This window comes from Nematostella vectensis, chromosome 3 (genome assembly GCF_932526225.1).
Source record: "Nematostella vectensis chromosome 3, jaNemVect1.1, whole genome shotgun sequence".
In the NCBI taxonomy this organism is placed as follows: domain Eukaryota; kingdom Metazoa; phylum Cnidaria; class Anthozoa; order Actiniaria; family Edwardsiidae; genus Nematostella; species Nematostella vectensis.
The window spans coordinates 6,891,292-6,913,221 of NC_064036.1; the positions used below are offsets into that span (position 1 = coordinate 6,891,292).

The window sequence follows — 21,930 nt, forward strand, 5'->3', positions numbered from 1 at the left end:
GATATTCTTATTTAGGGATCATTTTCAGACAGACTTTGGTGATGTAGCAGGTTTGAATAGGAAAAGACTTTTGTGAATTCTTCACGCCAAATTTACGTGTTTCAATGATTATTCGGTCTTATATGTTACATTAGCGTGGCAGCTAGTCAATGTGTGCTACCGTTAAGAAGCAAAAGTAGTATAAACTCGTGATCAACACAATGCCAAACAAGCACAATAAACGGAAATCGAAGGTGAGTGATGGAACTCTGTAAAAACTAACTTATTGACTATCGATTTAAACGTACATTTTTTTTCTGCTTTCTTTAAAATATTCTCTGAAACTATTTGAAGTAAGTAATTTTCTCTTCCTGAGAATTCCAAACGTTTCCACGGTACGTTCACTTCCTGGTTAGAATTTTGTTCGATTCTCTTTTGTTATTGAAAGCAACAATATACGCAATATCTTGTAAGTTTGATGCCGTTGTTTTGCAATGAATATATTAGCTCATTTCCACTGGCAAATTGTTTATGTTGTATAATAAGCAATCTGTTAAATGCTTTACTGGAGACGTTGTCATTTTAACACTTAGAGCGCAAAATTATACAAATGATGATGTGAAAAAATAAGTTATTATTGCCTATTCTTCTTCTTTTCTTTTACGTTTATGTTCCTTTTTCTGAAAATTGCTAAATATAAACTGTTTGAAAAAAAAAAGCTGATTATTGGTGGTGTCCAAGAAGCAAGAACAATATACAAAAATGCATTATTAACCGATGCTTGTTTACAATTATTTAGATCAATTAGATTGTCAAGAAAGAAAGGGTATGGTGGTGCTGGTATAATGCTATGGGGTGGGGGAAGTGGTAATCCTGGTGTGTTCATCCCAAGCTATATGTCTGATAGTAACTAGATAACTAACTGTTTGAACTTTTGCTGTTTTAGGGATATGAGCAGTTTCCTGACGAGGGAGTAGAAACTAGAGATGCATCACAGAACACAACATATCAACTCATTAGAGCACTGGATCTGAAAGAGATCACAGACATTGGGGAAGGCTTCTTTGCAAATGTGGCTTTGGGAAAATGGATAGGACCAAACAAGAGAGAGGTATATATATGGGTTTTTAGATGTTATACAACATTTGGGAAGGGTTTTTGCAAATGTGGCCCTAAGGAATTTAATATGACCAAATGGAGAGGGTTTATATTTTATACTTTTACAAGTTTATTCAAAATTTGGATAAGCTTTCTGTGTAAATGAGGCTCTTGGAAAATGTATTAAACAAATAGATGCAGTAAAAGATGTAGAATTTATGAGATTTTCACATTCTATGAAATGGGCAAGGTCATACAGTAAGTATAGTTTCACACTTTACTGAAACCTGTTCCCCAACCTCTACTGCTGTATGTTTAGTTTAGGTTCACAAATGTACTGTATTAAACCAAGCAAAAGAGGGGTATAAGATGCTTTATTGCAATTTTAAACACAATGGTAAAAAAATGTAGAAATATTTTTCGAAAAAAAAGTATAAGAAAAATAATGTTGTATACTGCTGTACTTAGTTCTTGTCCCACAGCCCCTTTGTAGGTTGCCTGTTAAAGTTTTCTTTTTTTTTTACCAAATAGCAATTTGTGGCCATAAAGTCCATCAAGGGTAACTTCCTTGAGGACCACCTGGAAGATGTGTTGCGAGAAGCTGACACCATGATGAGCCTCGATCATAGGAACATCATCAGACTGTATGGGATTGCTTTAATTACTAGCAAGACCCCCATGGGAATCAAACTGGTAAGAAAATATCTGCCTGAACACCATGCAAATTAAGCTCAAAAGAAAAGATATAGTAAGGCCCCCATTTGGGAATCAAACTGGTAAGAAAATATCTGCCTGAACACCATGCAAATTAAGCTCAAAAGAAAAGATATAGTAAGGCCCCCATTTGGGAATCAAACTGGTAAGAAAATATCTGCCTGAACACCATGCAAATTAAGCTCAAAAGAAAAGATATAGCAAGACCCCCATGGGAATCAAACTGGTAAGAAATGAGTACCGGAACCCCATGGGAATCAAACTCTTAACAAATGATGTAGGTTGAAAGAACCAACCCCGTGGAAGGCCCGCTCAAATGAGAAAATGAAGGACATACATGAGGTTTGCTAAAGTGTAAACAAACCTTCTTACTCAATCCTGGATATCGGCTCGGGAAGGCATAGCCAAGTGGCCAAGTGGTGTCTAAGGGGGGGGGGGGGGGGGGGGGGGTGGTGGCTTACACTATGTCCTCCTTTGTTTGACCTCACATTTTTACTTGCTGGTAACACCTAAGGGTCTGTTCCAGATGATGAAATTTGAGTCGAAAAAAAGGCTTTGGAATTTATAGGAGTTTGTTTACAGTGCTGCTGTCAGCTATTTTTGCTTGCATTTTACTTGTCTTTTAATAAAGCTTGAAGCTAAGCAACTGGTAGTAAGGGCTTCAAATACAGTAATTTGGTAAGGAAAAAGCTTTTTGCAAGAAGGATTGGTAAACAAACTCCAACCTGCCAAAGTCATGAGCAAAAACTTACACATCAAGGTTGGTTGATGGTTGAGCTACATAAATGTTCTTAACATGCAGTCATATCTTCTGTGTATATTTTGGATATGATAAGTTTTGTAGTGAAAAGCATTTTAGTAAACAGGTTGCTTATGTTGCTTATGTCCTAAAGTGTGAACCAACCCTTAAGGAAGACATCTGTTGGATTTGTATTTGTCCAGGTGACAGAGTATGCCGTGTTTGGGTCCTTAAGTGAGATCCTCAAGAACCCAAACAAGCCTGAGTTCCTTCAAGTAACCAGACTGAGAAAATTTTCTCTGCAAATCGCTGATGGGATGGAGTACCTGGCCAACAGACATCTTGTACACCGTGACCTGGCTGCCAGGAATGTGTTGGTGGTGGAGCCAGAGTTGGTACGCTAAAGTTTTATCTATGACTGTGGGTTCTGTGTATCTTTGTCAAATCAAAATTGCAGTTATTAAATTATTTTCTTTTCACCTGTATTATAACTGCAATTATACCGTCATTCAATGCAATATTGTAGTAAAAGAAAAATTAATCCTTGAAAAAGAGTTGCTGAAAGGAATAATTAACCAGTAACAGGAAATACAAGAATGTATCATGGACAATTCTACAGAAAAAAAGCATTGTGGGGTCCAGAGTAGTGATTCACTGACCACGGATAAATTTAGTTCAAATTGGCATCCTTAGGTCTGGTAATAGGTCACTAGATTCATCTAGACACACTATCCAAACACACACATAAAAATAACCCTCTTTTTAACTACCAACAAGTGGGTAAGCCACAGTCGAATTCTTTTTTTTCAGATGAGAAGGGTGGGGTCCAGACCCCTCGGACACCATCCCCCCCTCTGGACACTTCTGTGTATCTGATGATTACAAAAACAACTTTTAACAGGAAAGTGTATTTGTTTGCAGGTTCGAATAAGTGACTTCGGCTTAGCAAAGGCTCTAGACCAAGGCCAAGAGATAACAGCTGGTCGGGAGATGGCCATAGCATGGTGAGTAATTAGAGAATGTTGAAGACCAGACTGAAAGCACCATGACATCACTGCTTGCTCAGATTAATAGTATACTGTGTATTGTTTGCGCCACTTTAGCCTTGCTTTCAAGCCAAGAATGTTGGCTTTAAGATAGGACTTGCCACTGTGCCCCACAATCCGGGGGGGGGGGGGGGGGGGGGGGCTCTCCAGAAAAGTAGACGAGTGATTGTCACCTCATTTAGGGTATAAAATTTCGACCAACTGCCATCCCTTGGGGGGTGTTGAAGGATTTTTTTTATTTTGCCATCTCTAAGGGTATCAAATTTGACCAATTGCTATTCCTAAAGGGGTATTTAATGTTTTTTTCTGATTCTGCCATCTTTTAGGGCTAAAAATTCCTCCAACCATACCCAATTTGCTATCTCTTAGGGGTAAGAATTTCTGTTGATTTTCAGAAGAATTTCACACCCAAAGTGCCCTCCCTTAGGGCTAAAATCGATTTTCCTTATAATTGCCCCCGTCTGTTTTTATCGGAGTCGGAGTAACAATGATATGTGCAGAAGTAAGGTTGTATTTTCCTGTGATGATAGCTCAACGTTTTAAAAATAATTCCTTTCCAGGTGCGCTCCTGAGGTTCTCAAAGGGAGGGAGGTCCACCCTAAATGTGACGTATGGAGTTACGGAGTGTTGCTATGGGAAATGTACTCCTTTGGGAAGAGACCATGGGATGGGATACCAATTATGCAGGTTTGTGTACTTAGTCTTCGATGCTGTCATATATTTTTTTACACCATTCCACTGCATCCACCATTAAAGGGGCAATCTCCGGTGATTTTTAACGAAAACGCAAAAAAAATATTTGTAATTGTACAAGTAGTGTGTCTATTGGAAGTTTCTTTGAGGATGTGATTGATAATTTAGAGCGGATGGCCAGTAAAAAAGCATGGATTCTAATAGATTCTTTGTATTTTGTCGGTTTCCGTTGGCCCTCCGAAAGTAAACTAGTCAGTTGCAAAACTAACGTTTTCAAAGAAAGCTTTTTTCCACACGCAATAAGAATGTGGAATGGCCTTCCAGTTAGTACTATCACTCAGCCCACTATCGATACTTTCCTGGCATCTATTTAGTTTATTTATTCAATCTGTTTTAGTTATGTCTATAGTTTTATTTTTTTTATTTTATTTTTTTTTATACCTTTACGATATGGCCATATATGCCTTTGCGAAGTATATTATTAAACGTAAACGTAAACTGGTGACAATACCGCTTTTAAGAATATGCAAACGGTCTATTGCCAGAAAACGTAATAGTCATTGACTATCTCAGTTGCTTGCTTAAATTAGCCAATGGAAACTGGTGCTTTGTCTGACTTGGTATTGTGCTTTGAAATTCCTTCGTAGGTCATGAAAATAGTCACTCAGCAGCCGGAGAAGAAACTTGAACAGCCAAAAGCATGCCCCTCCGAGCTCTACGAATTGATGCTTCATTGTTGGGTGCACGAACCACAGGATAGGCCGGGCTTTGCCGAAATACGCTCTTCTATTAGCAAGGTACTGTAACTTTAGTAGTTTTAGGCCACATTTCTCTATTTTTACTTTGCGCTCCTGCCGTGCCGAATCTAATTGTCTATTTGTATCTACACAAATATCTTTGGTTCAGCGTGGCACTAAAGTAATCTTGCTCAATATAGGTTGTGAATAGTCAAAATTGATTTGATGGGGAGTTTCTGTTGCACAAAATAAAAAAAAAACAAGTTCGTAGCAGGGGGTGGGGCACTGGGGGCATGTGCCCCCCACCCCAATATTTTCTTAATGTTTCTGTATCGACTGGCGCACGACTGGCGCTGCCTGCTGCGACCATATTTATTTTGAACGGCAAAATTTCCTATTTCCCAAAGGTGAATTTTTTTTAAGGAGAAGGGGAGAAATTTTTTTTTCAAAAGCTGGATTAGCAAAAGTGTAAATAAGTTATAATTTTGATTTTTCAAGCTATGTATAATTGTCAAGAATAAAACGTTTGCTAATTGTCACAGATAGAACTATGAATTTTTAACTTAGGTCTCTTTGTCTTTATTCATCTCAGTTTGAGTATCTAACTTGTGTTGCCAAAGAAGACCTGTGGAATAGTGTCCAAGGGCGCTTGTCTTTCGCTAAAGACAGCAGGGTTACCGTTATTTCGAGGTAGGTGTTATCGTCTCGAGCTACAACACAAAGTTCCAGCCCTTGGTTGCTTGATATGATTTGTACTCATAATGCCTTGTTTGGGGTGGACTCAGGGTAGTCGTTACCCCTAACTGGAGAAAAGGGAACGAGTAACACGCTGTACGCCACAGGTACCCCAAGCTCACTGTGTGTATAAATAAATTAAAGTGGTTCACGTTACGTTTTGTGTGTCATGAATAAACATATCGGATTGAAATAAGCCGCTCACTTTACTACGAAATAAAATCGTTAAAATATTCTTGACATGGTCTGGGTGAAGTTTCAAGCCATTTTGGCCGGCATTCCGAGAGTTACGTTGTTCTGTTTCCACCTGTGTATACGCAAGCAAGCAAGCGTAACCAGCAGTAAGACAAAAGATCGAAGAGAAAAGAAATAGTGAACAAACTGCTGGAAGTGTTGTTTGCCATAGAGATACTCTAGTAACTGCTGAGAGGAAAGCGACCCATTTATGATTTTTTTTCTGTTTTTTTTGTTGTTGCATAAGGTCCGACGTAATACCGTGGGTAGGGCAGAACGAAGACGGTGATGTAGGAACCTTCGACCCAAAATGGGTGTCATTTGAAACACCTCCCCATCCTCAACAAAAGTAAGCAGAAATGCCCATCCCTATAAGCCTAGTTGCAGGCGTTCGCACCGGATTTCCTGTCCTTGGAGATGAACCGTGAGGTTCTGGGACTAGCCTCAGAGTGAGATGGTTTCCTGTGACGTCACAGCTCTAAACATTCACAAGGAGCCCGATTAGAAACTCTGGCAAGAGCGCCTGGGACTAGGCTACATCCCTATCATAATTTTCAAGTCTGGATTGACTGTTATTCGAAACCATTTCCCATGTTTATCTGTTTGATTCTTGTTAGGAATGCGAAGGAAAAGAAAGCAAGGCAGAAGCTACGAATTAGCCAACCATTCAACCCTACGTGTAGGTCCACGACGAGGCTCCTGGATGATATGAACATCCCTCAGAATGACGAGATGTGAGTAACGCAATCTTGTATGAACATCCCTCAGAATGACGAGATGTGAGTAACGCAATCTGATATGAACATCCCTCAGAATGACGGGATGTGAGTAACGCAATCTTGTATGAACATCCCTCAGAATGACGAGATGTGAGTTACGCAATCTGATATGAACATCCGTTAGAATGACGAGATGTGAGTAAAGCAATCTGATATGAACATCCCTCAGAATAACGAGATGTGAGTAACGCAATCTGATATGAACATCCGTTAGAATGACGAGATGTGAGTAACGCAATCTGATATGAACATCCCTCAGAATAACGAGATGTGAGTAACGCAATCTGATATGAACATCCGTTAGAATGACGAGATGTGAGTAACGCAATCTGATATGAACATCCCTCAGAATAACGAGATGTGAGTAACGCAATCTGATATGAATATCCGTTAGAATGACGAGATGTGAGTAACGCAATCTGATATGAACTCACTCCTTGGCCCACAGCCAACACTTAGAATTTCATTCTATTTGTCCACAGGCGAAAGCTGGCTGCTCAATCTCCAAAGAAATTAAATGCTCCGGCGCCACTTCCACAGGGAGTCTTTGCTACGCTGCCCTCACCGAAGAGCGCCTCCCCACCTCGACATACCCTACCGCGGCCGGAGCCCATTGGGGGACCGGTACGAGGGAGTGAGCCAAAAGGAGTGGCAAGAGCGGGTAAGTAATATAATGGCGTGCAGTTTATACAGAATGTTCTCTTTTTTTAGATATGGTATAATGGTGATGTGTTTTATTTCAGATTCTGTGAATGGTTACATGCCCATGCACGGGGACACGTTTGAGCCTGGTATTGGGGATACGCAAGCGCCTGGGGACCAGGATCAACACAGCGTTGACTCAAGCACCCCTAACAAATCTACAGGTGCATGCTATTTTTGCTCGCAAAATAATCTTGTCGCCATTTATTATTGGCATGAACATACCTTACATTGTCGAGCACGGCTTAAAAGTGAAACTGTCATTTTCCTGTTTTTTTTTTTTTACACGTTTAGTGTTTCCGATCACTTGACACAATTTGTGCAAAAATCTTTAGTTCTCGCCCAAAGCAAATTCAGTGCAAAAAATAAGGCTCAAAACACATTAGTCAATTCATTGACATGTGACTTGTTCGATGCTACAGATGCACCCCCGGTACCCGCGAGGACTGACCAAACGCCACGCCCTGAACGGCCCGTACCTGCCGGAGCTTCCCCTCAGTCTCGGCGTCGCCGACCTGTCCCGACCCCGAGACGGACAGTCCATAAGACTACGAGCTCGCCCTTATTGGACCCAAACCAACCATTGCGCAACCGAACGCTTCCCCAGCCTCTGTCGATGTCACTTCGGTATCAAATCGACGAGTCGTCGTACAGTGACCCGGAATCCGACCACCCTTCGCTTGTACCCTTGATAGGCTTAGCTCAAAGCGTACCGGTAATGGAAAAGAAGTATTTTGAGACTGAATACAAAGGGCTGCGTGATGATGATATGGATGATGAAGAAGATGATGCTGATTACACGGATAGGGGGAAGTCATTTGAAAATCAAGGCTATGCTGCTGTGTTGTACATGGATCACTGTGCTGAAGACGATAAAAACCAGTATTATATAAGAACTCAGGCTTCCGAGACATGTGAGGAGAATCAGAAATCAATTAATGTTGCGATTTCTCCCAGTGAGGCGGCCGATATCAACCAGGAAAATGCCACTTTATCAGCAGTAGTGAGACCATATTATGGCAACATACAAACACAAAACCCTGACTCGGGTATACTTGCGTACGAGAATCTTCACTTTCTAGATATTAAAAAGTATACAAGTGGAGCAAGAGCAAACTCTGAACTGCCTATCCCGAGACCGGCCAATGTGGAGAAGGGCAGGGCAATGGCCTGTCAGACGGACGAAGAGAGGGGGCAGGAGTTTGATGATGAGTACACGGTCATGGCAGGAGGAATTTATGGCGGGCCAGAGACAGAAGAGGAAGACCAGCCTCCTTCTCTACCCGAGAAGATGTCGATAAGAACAAAGTCGACATCAAGTGAGGGCGATTCAAAGAAATTGCAGGACAATTTGAAGAATGATCCATACTCTGATCTTCAATCGGGTATTGCTGTGCCAATTGATGGTACAATCGACAGCCGTGAGGGTATCCCGACGTTGGCAGCCAGTCTCCCGATTTACGAAACTATTGAGGACGTTGAGCCTGTTTACCTTAAAAGAATGAACAATGGAACCAGTAGCTTTTTCGATGACCCATCAGGTCCACTCATCACCCTTGATCAGGAAGATACTTTACAAAATGACAGATGTCACCTTGAACAAGATGTGTTTTTAGAGACAAGCCCGCCTTTACCAAGAAAAGACATCCTATCAAGAGAGACACCTTATGACTCCACCTCCCTGCCACGCCCTTTATTGCCTGAACACCTTGAACCAAACACCCTGACATTTGCTGACAATCTCGATCAGACTGACGAACGGGATGCAGACTATGAACAGCTGTCCAGGAATAGAACCGAAAATCTTTATGCAAAACCATGTCCTGGCGTGGACCCCAGCAAAATTGAACCAAAATGTTGGCAGTTTGCAAGTGAATCCAACCCCATAGAGCATGAAAACTATGCGGAGGACGTATACCAAGTTCCAAGAGACCAGAAAGACAATAGACTAGTATTGTTACCTTCAGGTGTCCCTGGACACGAAGTGGGGGATCCTGGAATTAATCATCACGGTGCAAGACTACCTGGTGCTGGATCACCTGATAAAGAATTAATAGTGGAAATTGAACAACCCGTATACGACCGACCCTTCCCCACCCTCCCTCCCCCGCCAGTTGTAAGCCAAGCCATCTTGAATCAACCACCTCCAGCTAACGTACAGACTCCCACTATCCCAATTATACCTGGTCAGCCTATACCCTTCACTTCACATGTCAATCATTCTAACACGATGCTACTAGAGAACCAGGGAATTGTGCCTAGTCAACACGCCACAGTCGGGTCATGTTCCTCGAGACCAGCACAACCCGTGGATGTTTGGGCCATGATAGAAGGTTCTTATGGCAACGCCATGCGCATGATTCATCGTGAGTTCCCGGATATGTCTATGGATGAGTGTAAGAAGGCGTTGCTAAGATACGAGAGTGATGTTGATGCTTTGATTAAAGTATTGCAAGTGTGCAGTCTGACTGGAGTTAACGAGGAGGAAGTCAAGTTCCACCTCGGCCATTGTGGTTGGGACATACAGAGAACAGTTAACTATATCTTTGATAAAATGTCTTAAAATTATTGGACTGAGTTTCGTTTACTGTCGAATCCGTTGTATCGCGACGTCTGCGTTTTCAAAACACGATTTGTTTTGGTTTTCTGTTCCGTCAGTAAAATAATTCTGAGCCAATCAGTCTCGCTTTGTGCACTTCCCTGGCTATCCTCTGGACGAAAACCAGACAGTGTCGCGACAGAAAGCCAAGCAACTGCACTAGGCGAGAAATGGAAAGAATCTGATAGGCTAAGAATAATTTGACTGGCGGAACAGAAAATCCCAAAAGACAAAAACAAATAGATGTTTTGAAAATGCGGCGTCGCGATACAACGGATTCGACAGTAAAAGCATAAAAGTTCAGAAAATAGTTGGATAGGTTTCAATGTTAGATTTTACTTGGTGACATACCATAAGAAGTGGTTTATACATATAGTGTAATTATAAGTAATTAATTATGGATAGGATGGTAAGAGAAAATTCAGAATATAAATAATTAGTTGTCAATAGTCTCATGGCAGGAAAAAAAAACTAAAAAACAAACAGAATTACCTATGGTCAGTGATTCAATGATTCTATATAATTCTTTGCCAAATTGACTAAACAAACATTCAAATATACAGCTTTTTATTTCAACAAACAAATTCATCCTGTTACAGCATAGCCAACGTACATTAGAGTTCAGAGAAGTTACAGGCTTTAATCATGGTGAAACCAAACTCCCTGGTCAAACATATTCCAGGATACACCATTATGCAGCACTTGGTAATGTGGAGATGGTTTTTCTACAGTGCACATAGTGACACTGGCTAGCCTGGTCACAGGTATTCTGTTAGGGTTTCCTGTGAATGCAGGGCCGTAGCAGGGGGTGGGGGTACGTGCCCCCCCCCTAATATCTTCAAGAATTATAAGGAAATGTCCAGTGGGGGTGTGGCTGTGCCCCCAAATATTTCTTAATGTTTCTGTATTGTGCCCCTCCAATATTTTTTATGCTACTGCACTTGGTAAAATTGTGACATCACAGGTAGCCATCTCAGCTCCTCCTACAGTACATTGCCATCCACAGAAGGAATAAACAGAATGCCAAAGATTTGGCTGAACATTGGCTTAAGGCCTGGAAAAAAGGCCAAAATTGATAATAAAAATATATACAAAAACGAGCCATGATGCAACATACACTAGCTCACTAATCTGCTCTAATAAATAGCTACTTGTCATGCAATGGTTTGTCTGGATTCTGTAGCTTTTCCAAATTGGTATACTTTTTTTCTATTTCACAAATATGTGAAGACATTATACACTTTTTTTCGTGCTTGCTTTTTTCCTTTTCTAGGTAATATTACAATATCTACGAGTTAAATAGTAATAATCTGGCTTCTAAGTAAATATATAACTTGTTCAACCACCTGACTCCATGGCCACATTTTGTGGAACCACTTCAATACTACCTAGTTAAACAATCTAAAGTCAAGTTTTGTATTGTTCAGTATTTGGGTAGTTTGCACCGACAACTGTAAAAACAAAGAATTGCATAACTAGAAGTCTGTGTTGTTAAAGGTTTTCCTCAAGATGAATACTCAAGGACCTCTAAATGAATCTAGACTGCATTGTGACCAACGTCATCTTCCTCTGCAGTCTCCATGGCAACATTATCACTAGCCCCTTGCTCCTTAATAAGGTTCAGAACTCTTTCAAGCACATCCCAGATGTTGTTCCCCTTGATGAAGTCATTGTCTACGAGGTTGACCAAGCAGTATGTATTCATGATCTTGTTAATGATTGCTCTAGATTTCGAGTCTTCAGTGTATAGGCGAGACCATTGTTGCTCCCATAGGGAGAATGCTTCGTCCTGTTGAGATGAAGGAATTGGGGCATTTTTCACATGAATTATATGCAGGAGAAAGTTGAGTTCTAGAGACTACACAATTAACATTTCTTCCTGTACAGAACAAAACATAAGAAAGACAAGAAAGAGAATGTGTGACGACATGACGGAAAAACCTGGAAAATGCGCAATTCGAGATAGAGAAACAAGAAACACATTTCTTACAATTGCCATCAGTTCCTTGTATTCCGAACTGATTTTCATAACACCAATAACGTGAGGCCGAGATGCACATAGCAAGACTTTGGCTTTTTAAGATATTTTTTTCCTTGATCATCCTTGCTCTATGTATGACTCAGGGACGAAAAGCTCAAATTTACGAAAAATCGCATCAATTTAAAAAAAAGTAGCATTTGATATTTTGTTTGCTATTACTCACTAAGTACTTAGAGAAATTTTCCGCTTTATTAGATTTGAAATTGGCTTATTTGAAGCGTCATGTCATGTTTTTCTTGTCATGTTGTGTGTGACAAGTGCAAGAGGTGTTCTAGAGTCTCTCACATACAGTAACTTGAACATCTTTTTCTCCATGTACAGTTCACTTTAGTTTCCAGAACTAGCTTCCATTTACTACCGATTTAGAATGCTAAAGGTCAAAGAATCAAAGGTCAAAGAATCAAATGCCAAACTAGCAATTAAGGGGACATCTAATTCGCAGGGAAACAAAACTAGTTTTCAGAACCGTTCAGTACCATGATCTCTGCTTTACCTTCCAAATCTTGAAGCTGATCGGGTCCACTACAGTGGGTTGAACAATCTCTCTGCCTGGGAACACACCCCATGTCACAGCAACTGGTGTCTGACTGTCACAATTAGTTATATCAACTGTGTCCTGAAATAAATACATACAAAAGAACTATGTTAACAAAATGACAATGGGGATAGAAACATTGAGTTTATCATCTGATACATTTCAAGGAATGACATCTAGGCTTAATGAGTTTGTAACAGTTCGTTACCAGTGATATTTATGGCAAATAACTTTGTCATGTGTTATGACCATACCACTGTAATTCAGTAGCAACTGCGATAGTGGTAGTTGAAATAAACTATTATTATTATTACATCACGATCAGGGTGGGGTGGGTGGATCTACCTTTTGGCTAAGGGTTATGTTTGACCAAAGGAAATGGGGACAGAAAATTGCTTATTTTATGCCCTCTTAGGGATTTCTATTTCCCATGGCAGTCTAAAACTCTTTTCCAAGATTTCGCAACTGCAGGTATGAGACAGTAAAACATGATCTAGAGACACTCAAATAGAACAATGTAAAGCAAGTGGGGTCATTGCCTTCCATACTTACATGATTATTAACAACGTGGTAGTTGACTTGTGGGTAGTTTTTCAGTTCTTGCAACAAGATGTAGACAACCTCAGGACTTGCAAAGAACTCCAGGTATGCCTGTACGAAACAAGAAAAGGGTGTCAGTATTATGGACATAAAGGGTTTCATGTGGGTCACTACATCTTGCATAATTGTATATATAAAGCCTGAAATCAAGCAAGGTAATGTTTAAGCACCATTACTTTTTTTATTGGTGCTTAAATCACAGAGAAGATTTCAAGATAAGACATGACATCACTTACTATACCTTTTGGTAGATGTAGCCCCCTTCACCACCCCACCCCAACAGCGGATCAGTGGACGATGCAGCATTGACTGAGGGCTGACTGTTGATGCTAAGAATGCCATTTGAGTTGAAATGAATCAGTTTCTCCTTGATGAAACTTGTTTCTAAGGCTAGCTCTTCATCATTCCAAGGCAGTGAGGTTACCTAAAAGAACAATCCTGAATAAGTTACCAAAGCATCCATTTTTCTTAATGCATCCTTGAATGTAGAAGAAAGAAACAGAGGTGGGAAGCAAATTATTATTACTATCGTCTTTACTATAAGAATTGTATTTTGTTTTTACATTGAGGTGAAAGAAAACAGTCCATGCTAAAAAAATAGGTAAAGCTCCAAATTATTCGATTCAGCTCAAAGTTAGCTTATAGAGATACAACTAACTAGATACAACAGTGTTCATCATGCAACAAGTGCTTCTATGCTCAATTCTAACAGAACAAATGAAAACATATTGATATTACACTAAATGTTTCTCCTTGGCAAACAGTTTATAACTTTATGTGTCCTAACTGGTCAGAATACTTACTTTAACTCCATTTTCATTTTTCTCTCCAGAGATGTAACATTTGAACACTTCAAACACATCTTGGACATCATTCAGCTGCTGTCCCCACATCTTCAGCATCTGCTCCTTTTTGGCCTTACTACGCAGGTAGAACAAGTGATGGTCTGAGAAGTCACGGAAAGCGGGGGCTGATGAATTACCCCATCGCCCATTAGGGAACTCATCCCAGTCAGATGTTCTGTACAAGTAACTCTTGGGTCGGGAGGCCCAAAATATGGGGCGAACATCTTCGGTGAATCTCTTCTGATTGGCAGATGCTCGCCAGGGGAGGGGCCTGCTAGCCGCAGGGTCCATACACCACAAGCCTAACGCCGTTAAGATCTCGCGGGTAGCTACTTCTCGGTTAAGGGTATAGAAATGAAGTCCAGGGACAAGACCACTGTCTAAAAGCTCTCGGCACATGTTAATAGCTTTTTGAACACCATAATTTCTGATAGCAACATCATTGTCTTTAATAGTTTGTAGGTCGTCCATTATTGACTTCGGGACCTCTAGTCTAGACAGCTTTGCAAGATGACGCAGGGACTGATAAGCCTGAAACAGGAGTTAAGGCAAATATAAGAACATTACTCTTCTAAACCTAAAATATCAAAGTGTTTCCATATAGCTTTGAGCTTTGCAAATGTCTTTCAGCCACTAGTGACCAAATCACTTCGGTTAAAGACTGTTGTTTTGCATTGAAACCTTAAAACTCTTGCTGAAGCTATGTGAAAACATCCTTTGCTTCCCCACTTAGGGTGTCTTGAGAGCACGATGTACCCATTTAAACCCATCAAGGTTGGCCCTGCAGTATTTAAACATTTTTCAATGATTTTCTCAAAATCAAACGTTTCTATAATAAACATGGATAGCACAAGCAAGGCTGAGCCAACCTATGATAAAGAATCCCTTCATAGATTTGGTACAGGCAATTATTCTAAAGCAGAGACCCCAGAGACAATCAAAGGCGAGGAAAATACAGGGGAGTAGCAAGGGCAGCCATGGGGCATTCATGGCTGCTCAGAAGAAAATGTTTCATGAAAATATCTTTGGGTCAACGTCACTCTAAAAGTAATCCAGGCCATGCAGGCCCATACAAGATTTGGTTGGCAGTATTTACAGTAAGTAGCCAATGAAAGCCCCTGCTGCACCTCCGAAATGCCCATATCACAAGTTCATAGTGGGGTATCTGCTCTAGATGCAACTGACTGTACCCCCATCTCACTGGAGAAGCATCCAAGGTGACTGCTACTAGGCCTGCTGGCTCTGGCTCGTCAGCTGATGCACTCGACCCACCACGGCACGAGTCTGCCCACCATGTGTTACGCCAGCGCCGGACCGCGACCCTAACCCTAACCACAGAACAGGGTGCAACATGACTTAAACTCCGGGGCTCAAATTTGCAATTATAATCAAAACACTGCCACGTTAGCAGTCACAAATTAGCCCCAAAAGGTCTCCAGTAAAATTGCTTATCTCCGAGCCTAAGTCAGTTGGAATAAAAGTATTTTTTCACTGGTAACAAGACAGTTGTGTTAAGAGATTGATATACTATTGATTTTCTGTCTACTCACGATTTCGCTGCAAAATTTTTAATTTTGCACTATCCATAATCTAGCACATCTGCATAAATCATTTTCATGCTGTTTAAAATGCTAGTATTTTAGAGCGCACACAGCTTGGTATAGCATAATTTTACTATAGGTTTAGAATATGAAATTTGAATTTAGGGCTTAGAGAAATTGTCCTGACATGTTGACTCCTTCACGGCTGATTGATAACTGATTGTTCTTGAGCCTGGGGGTGGGAGGAGCTTTCCCTTTTATGGCGGAACCTCATGTTTAAGTAGGTGTTTTTTTAAAGATAGCTTTATCTAAATCTACTTAAGCAGAGTCGTGTGCTTCAAATATAATTACTCTTTATCGTCATCAGATTTAAATCTCAATGTTTGGAGTGCTTTTAAACTAATCCTCAAAAAACATGAGAGTGAAATGCCAATTTGGAACATATGCCTTGTTAGCACTGATGACTTTACTTTATGTTAGAGTGTTATTTTGTCAAAAGGTTAGTTTGAAAAAAGAAAGGTATGCAGTAGAACTCAGGGTTTCCCAATGAAAATAGTAAAGGTATCAGGTCCATGATACAATTGTCTCAAGTTGCCTTTGTTTCTCTTACAAACTTTTTTGACCATATTTCTTCTAGTGCATATTTACTTATATAACAGTAACATCTACAAGTTACATCAATAGACATTGCTGATGGACTATTAGAATAAAATTACCCCTAATTCCCTTTTAATAATCTAAGCATGGCACAACAAAATGAATAACATAACACAATAGACCGTCTTCAAAATGTTGCATTTGCATCCAAAATGCCACAGACTGGCTCATATAAAATGGCGTACGAAGTGGAGTTTACAGAAAAAGCTATAGAAAATGCTGTCAGAGCAATAGCCAAATTGGCGCTAGAGTCAAATACCCCTTTACTTGCATTTTGGATCAACTGTGGCCCGCATTTTGGATCCATGCACAACATGGTGAAAATGGTCTATTGAAATAAAGGAAGAGATACTGTCGTCTTACCTTGTATATAGCTGTGCTAAAAGACAGAAAACACATATTTTTCTATATAACTTAAGTTATAACTAAAGCCCCGATAACAAATATCATAAGATGATGTTGAAGCAAGAAATTTCACAATAGAAATTTCAAATAGATTTCTTATCAAATTACATTTTTTTCAATTCAAATTAAAGAGACTAAATTCTTGGATTAATAAAGTTTATCTAATTTCTATTGCATACAATTTCTCACTTCAGCACTATTGCTCATGTACCAAGTCAAGGTTTGCTTTTGAACATTTTTGCTAACCTACCAAAGTTAAAATAGAAATAAGTTAATAAGAAGCATACAAATAAACTTACATAAGCCTTTTTTTGAAAACTGTATCTAAGAATTTTTTTCCCAATTGCTAGTTTACCACAGAACATTTTAGGTTTCTCAGGTGAGTAAGCAGGTATGTCCAAAAATCAAACCCTGTTGGTAATAAAAAAAATACTTGTTTTAAAGATTGTTAAAGTCTCATTCCTAAGATATACCTGAATGGGCAATATACCAGGAATTACCGGCACTTTTATGCCAATATCTCGGCAGTCCTGCAGAAACTTAAAAAAGGTTTTGTTCTCAAAGAACAGTTGAGTGATGATGAAGTCAGCACCAGCGTCAACCTTCTCCTTTAGGTGCTTGAGGTCATCCTCATAGCTGGCGCAGTCAGGGTGGCCTGCAGGGTAACCTGGAGACAAAACCAGAGACTGAGTCTATCTATAACAACAAAGATCATTAACAATAAGCACACACACATTTTATAAACATTTAACATTGAGTAGAGATGCTACAGTTAAAAGACACCACAATTTTGTAGATGGTATCTTGCTTTCCAGAATGATTAAAAACAGGCAGAAATGAACACTGCAAAGATTTTCCTTGATCATCCTTCTGCTATTTGTAAATACTGGGGTGACTACTCTCAATTTCAATGCAAAAAGTTGCATTAGAATTTAAAAAGTAGCATTTGATATTTTGTTTATTATTTCTACCAAAGTAATTAAAGAAATAGTCTGCTTTATTTGATGAGTGTATTAGAAACATTACTTCCTTCATGTCAAGAAAAGACAGGATTGACACATTCGCAAATCAGTGGGCTGCAAATCGCGTAGGTGATAGTGATATGGTAAGAGAATTCTTCCTAATGCGCACCTGCTACACAAATGGTGAAGCTTTCATCAAAATTATTCCTAATGTGCCGAACCATGTCTGCACCGTAGGCCAGCCCATCTTCTAGAGCCTTCCATTCCTCACCGTCTGGAGGATCTAAGAAATAAAATTGAAACCTTATGTGTACAAATTAAAAAAAAAAACACAAATTTCTTCAAATTACAATTACTTGAAGTAATGAGTAATTGTTAGGCAATTTTGTTCATTTTTCGCTAATAAGACCAATTCCTGACAATTCAGACTGCTTTAAGTGTTTAGAAAAAATCTGGAATTACTCATTTAAATTCCACACTTCAATCTGATCAGGCAGATTGAGGGAGATATTTATGTTTCAATTCATGTACACATAAAAAAAACTATTTGAAAGCAAGGGATAAAACAATGCCCATCAATGCAACAAAAACAAGCAATATTAGTCTATATGCCAGCACAAAGAATGTATATTGTTGACCTGAAATATTGAATGTAAAAGGTGACAAATATATACATACCACCGCGAAGTGCAAGGATATTTCTGATGCCTAAAGTTTTGGCCTTGTGAAGATTTTTTGTCACAGACGCCTTAGTTTGATTGGCACATGTCATATGCAACATGGTCTCCAGTCCACAATAGTTCAACGCAGTGCTTGCAATTGTCATTGAGCTTGTGTCTTTGTCCCCCGATGGATCACCTGCAGGATGCCATGTCACATCACAAAACAATGGGCAAGCACTGGCCAAGCGATCAAAGGTTCCCAATAAATTCACAGCACCATTTGGAGTGCGAGGAGGAAAGAACTCCACAGAGAAAAATTTTTCTTCTTTCTGTATCTTCATGTTCATTTTCTCAATGAGACTTAGAGGTGTTGAGGGTACAGATGGTGTTGAAGATTTTGACTGTGATTCTATTTCACTAAGAATATCCATGGAGACTTCTGGGTCTTTCTGACCAACCCCCATCATGGACTGGTGACGACACAGCTCAAGAGATCAAGTCTAGAGAGATAATAAGTACATGCAAATGAGGTTATAAAGCATGCACTCAATTATATGCACCATAGTATCAAAATTTAAATCTTAACAAATCTGAAACTAAAAAAACTAAATGTACTTACTTTGGCATAATAAGTAAAGACTAGAAAAGCCAAAGGAAATGACTGAACTAAAGCCCAGCTCATTTGCATAACAAATAACTTTTTCTATACAAATACATAATATAATCAATCGTTTGCATCAAAACATACTTGAATTGTCACCAGCATTACTAGTTAAATACCATGAAAATAGAGAAAATTAAAATGTGTACTATCTGGCTCTACCAGAGGCAAGCTAGTCTGTCTATTAGACCATAGGCCGTCTAGCACCGAAAAGGTTGAAACCCGTTTTGCAGGTATTTGTTAAAGGAAACCATGGGTCTAGCCTCGGCCCTAACTCTCAGCCCACGAGGGTAGAACCGGTAGATTTACTTTGCGTTTAGAAGGGAATAATCTACTAATAATCTCTATCAATCATGCGAGCAGGAAATATGTCAAACTTCTCGAGCAAGACAACAAATAACTTTATGCTCAAAAACAATCTACCTCCTGAAGGCAAAGAAATGTGGATAACGTCGACATTTTGAAAGGTTCTCATAGACTAAGAGAGCTATTAGGTTATATATAGCAGCAACAAACCTGATAATAGTTCAAGTAAAGTACAGAGATGTGTTATTTCGTCGTTCACTTTCTTCAAGACAACCCCTTTTATAACATTTCGCTGTCTGCTCAAGCATATTTGGCCCAGAAGTCGAACCTTGTACTCAACGACCACGTGAGCATTGTACTCTTCAGCCAATAGAAAGAAAGAAATAGCGTTGATGGTCCGGCGTGACCTAGCCTCATTGCGTGACTCTCGTGCTAGTAATATTCCAGCTCGGCTTTGTTTTGGCGTGAGGGGAAAAAATTTTTTCAAGCTGGCTGGCCAAAAAAAATATTATATTGGGGTGAGGGGTGTGAATGATTCCCTAGCCAACCTGTAGACGTTGGATGCTTTTTCGGCAAGAAAACCCGAAATCGTAGCTCGTGCCCCCATCTTATGAGAGGCGCGGGGTGGGGTGGAGTTAGTGTGGGGGGAGGGGGGTGGGTCGGACGTTGACCACATAGAAGAAATGCATAGGAATGCATAGAAGCTAAAATTCACAAATTTACCTCACGCCCGGTGCAAATGTTTAACATATTGGTATCCCCTCTTTTTTGGGTCGGTACCTGATGGTACCAAGTGTACTTTTCATCTAAAAGTAAATAAATAAAACAAAAACAAACAAAAGAACAAAAACAATCTTATTCAGTGCGGGACGTGGGGTCAGTTTACCATTAGTCAGAAAAACGAAACCTTATACCACAGGTAGCCCAGGCAATGGTTTTGAAGCTTGTTCGTAGCTTGGAATCGGCTGTTATTCTTAAAGGTAAAACGAGTGGATTGAAGTCGCGATTTTTTGTGAAACATTGCCAATAAAATTGCCTTAAAACTTAGAACATGCCTTGTTGTTGTCATATTTATGTGTAATATACGATTTTGGGGGGTTTTCGTAACGGAATATATGACTTCTCTCCCCCTACTTAGTAGTTTCACAAAAAATCGCGACTTCAATCCACTCGTTTTACCTCTAAGAATAACAGCCGATTCCAAGCTACGAACAAGCTTCGAAACCATTGCCTGGGCTACCTGTGCTTATACTATGCTATAAAAGAGGGGAGACAGCGCCCCGCCTGAATAATGGCTGCCTGGCCTGGTTTTGGAAGGTCCTGAATAAAACTCAAACTTAAAATCATCCAAATTGTATTAGGGACGGGCCATTAGAAAAGTTAAGGGGGAGTGGGGGGTGGGGAGGTTTCACACGTGATTTTTTTCTTGTCTCCCAGACGTGCAGGAATTTTTTTTAATCGTTGTATGCATTTTCTTTCTCTATCCGGTTTGGGCTGTATGCATTTTTTGACCTTTCATCGTGTATCTGAAGTAAACTTCGGCTACGAAGCGACTGTTAAACTGGCCTCAGGGATTCCTTCTAATATTTATTAGATTAAAACATTCTGGAATAAATGGATGATTACGGTATATAAGCTTAATTATGGGCATATTCCTACACATTCCGATCATACAAATTTACAGAACGAAACTTACAAGCAATGGAATTTACCACAGGCTTACCAACCTCTCAGTCAGTCCCAGTCAATCCCAGTAACTAGCTCGAATATTTTTACGATTGATCACCTCCTGTATAATTTTCCTATAATTGTCTTATGTCACAATAAACTCTTATTGCTTTGTGATGTGTATTTATTCAGAATAAGCGGTATTGCTAAATTAAGACAATTATAGGACAATTACAGGAGGTGATAAGTCACTGCTACCGTTGTCCGCGGTCCGCTGTGTAGCAGTCTGTGCATATTTATAGAACGAAGTATCAAATAAATAAGTCTAGGTAATCTAAGTCGTTAATACCGTGGTCCGCAGTCCGCTGTGGAGCCGTCTGTGCATATTTATAGAACGAAGTATCAAATAACAAGTCTAAGTAATCTAAGTGACTGCTACCGTGGTCCGTAGTCCGCTGTGAAGCCGTCTTTGCCTATTTATAGAATATGGATGAATTAGTAGTCTTTGACTGCGGACCGCGAACCAACATAACATATCCGATTATAATTTAATTGTGCAATGATGGATATTTTATATTAAGTAGTATTCTAAATTAATTGTGCAATAATGGATATTTTATATTGAGTAGTTCTGGACTGCGGACCGCGGCCGATGAAAGAGGCCTTAAAATGTGGACGGGTATTCTGAAGTTTGGCCGATAAAACACACAAATCACGCATTGTAAAGCTGAAATCAATGTATCATGGTACCTGAAGGGTGGATCCCTGTGCGGTCTTGACTTAAACCTAGGGAGCACGGCAGAATGTGTTTCTTTACATTTACTCCACAAAGATAAACCACTTTGTTATGCAACGCGTCATGTCACGTTTGTTTTGTTTGCGGGGCTCGGATAATGAAGTGGATTATGTTTGTCAACAGGGTCTTCGTTCGTATAATACCCGAATCCTTTCCGACGGGATACACTTCGTGCATCTTTCGTCGGCTCTTCGTG

At 39.8% G+C, this 21,930-nt stretch overlaps 2 protein-coding genes across 7 annotated transcripts; one reads left to right on the forward strand and one right to left on the reverse strand.

Annotated features, from left to right (window-relative positions):
• Window positions 1–10,546, forward strand: LOC5513616. Of its 4 annotated transcripts, none has more exons than XM_048724658.1 (14): window positions 1–233; window positions 926–1,090; window positions 1,609–1,770; window positions 2,734–2,925; window positions 3,452–3,534; window positions 4,137–4,263; window positions 4,917–5,066; window positions 5,599–5,696; window positions 6,223–6,324; window positions 6,593–6,709; window positions 7,237–7,415; window positions 7,498–7,620; window positions 7,879–10,023; window positions 10,332–10,546. In XM_048724658.1, the coding sequence occupies exons 1-13, from the start codon at window positions 201–203 to the stop codon at window positions 10,017–10,019; spliced, it is 3,672 nt and encodes a 1,223-aa protein (XP_048580615.1). In that variant the 5' UTR covers window positions 1–200; the 3' UTR covers window positions 10,020–10,023; window positions 10,332–10,546. The 4 variants fall into 4 exon arrangements, with proteins under 4 accessions (XP_048580615.1, XP_048580616.1, XP_001633859.2 ...); XM_048724659.1 differs by having other exon boundaries at window positions 7,879–8,605; window positions 8,636–10,546; XM_001633809.3 differs by having other exon boundaries at window positions 2–233; window positions 7,879–10,546.
• Window positions 10,547–10,605: 59 nt separating this feature from the next.
• Window positions 10,606–21,826, reverse strand: LOC5513626 (methylenetetrahydrofolate reductase). Of its 3 annotated transcripts, none has more exons than XM_048724663.1 (9): window positions 21,689–21,826; window positions 18,320–18,803; window positions 17,811–17,924; window positions 17,153–17,346; window positions 14,035–14,607; window positions 13,473–13,655; window positions 13,184–13,282; window positions 12,590–12,712; window positions 10,606–11,844 (listed from the first exon to the last, which is right to left on the reverse strand). In XM_048724663.1, exons 2-9 carry the CDS (start codon window positions 18,768–18,770, stop codon window positions 11,593–11,595), a joined length of 1,989 nt encoding a protein of 662 aa, XP_048580620.1. In that variant the 5' UTR covers window positions 18,771–18,803; window positions 21,689–21,826; the 3' UTR covers window positions 10,606–11,592. The 3 variants fall into 3 exon arrangements, with proteins under 3 accessions (XP_048580620.1, XP_048580619.1, XP_048580618.1); XM_048724662.1 differs by lacking the exon at window positions 21,689–21,826 and adding an exon at window positions 19,994–20,123; XM_048724661.1 differs by lacking the exon at window positions 21,689–21,826 and adding an exon at window positions 19,481–19,636.
• Window positions 21,827–21,930: the final 104 nt, after the last annotated feature.

Bases quoted from the DNA above. Each gene is read 5' to 3' on its own strand.
- LOC5513626 (XM_048724663.1), bottom strand. From the start codon at position 18,770: ATGATGGGGGTTGGTCAGAAAGACCCAGAAGTCTCCATGGATATTCTT. The intron at 13,656-14,034 runs GTAAGTATTCTG...TTGTTCTTTTAG, and splicing joins AAAATGAAAATGGAGTTAAA to GTAACCTCACTGCCTTGGAA. The intron at 12,713-13,183 runs GTAAGTATGGAA...TATTTATTTCAG, and splicing joins ACCACGTTGTTAATAATCAT to GACACAGTTGATATAACTAA.
- LOC5513616 (XM_048724658.1), top strand. From the start codon at position 201: ATGCCAAACAAGCACAATAAACGGAAATCGAAG. The intron at 1,771-2,733 runs GTAAGAAAATAT...GTATTTGTCCAG, and splicing joins CCCCCATGGGAATCAAACTG to GTGACAGAGTATGCCGTGTT. The intron at 7,416-7,497 runs GTAAGTAATATA...GTTTTATTTCAG, and splicing joins AAAAGGAGTGGCAAGAGCGG to ATTCTGTGAATGGTTACATG.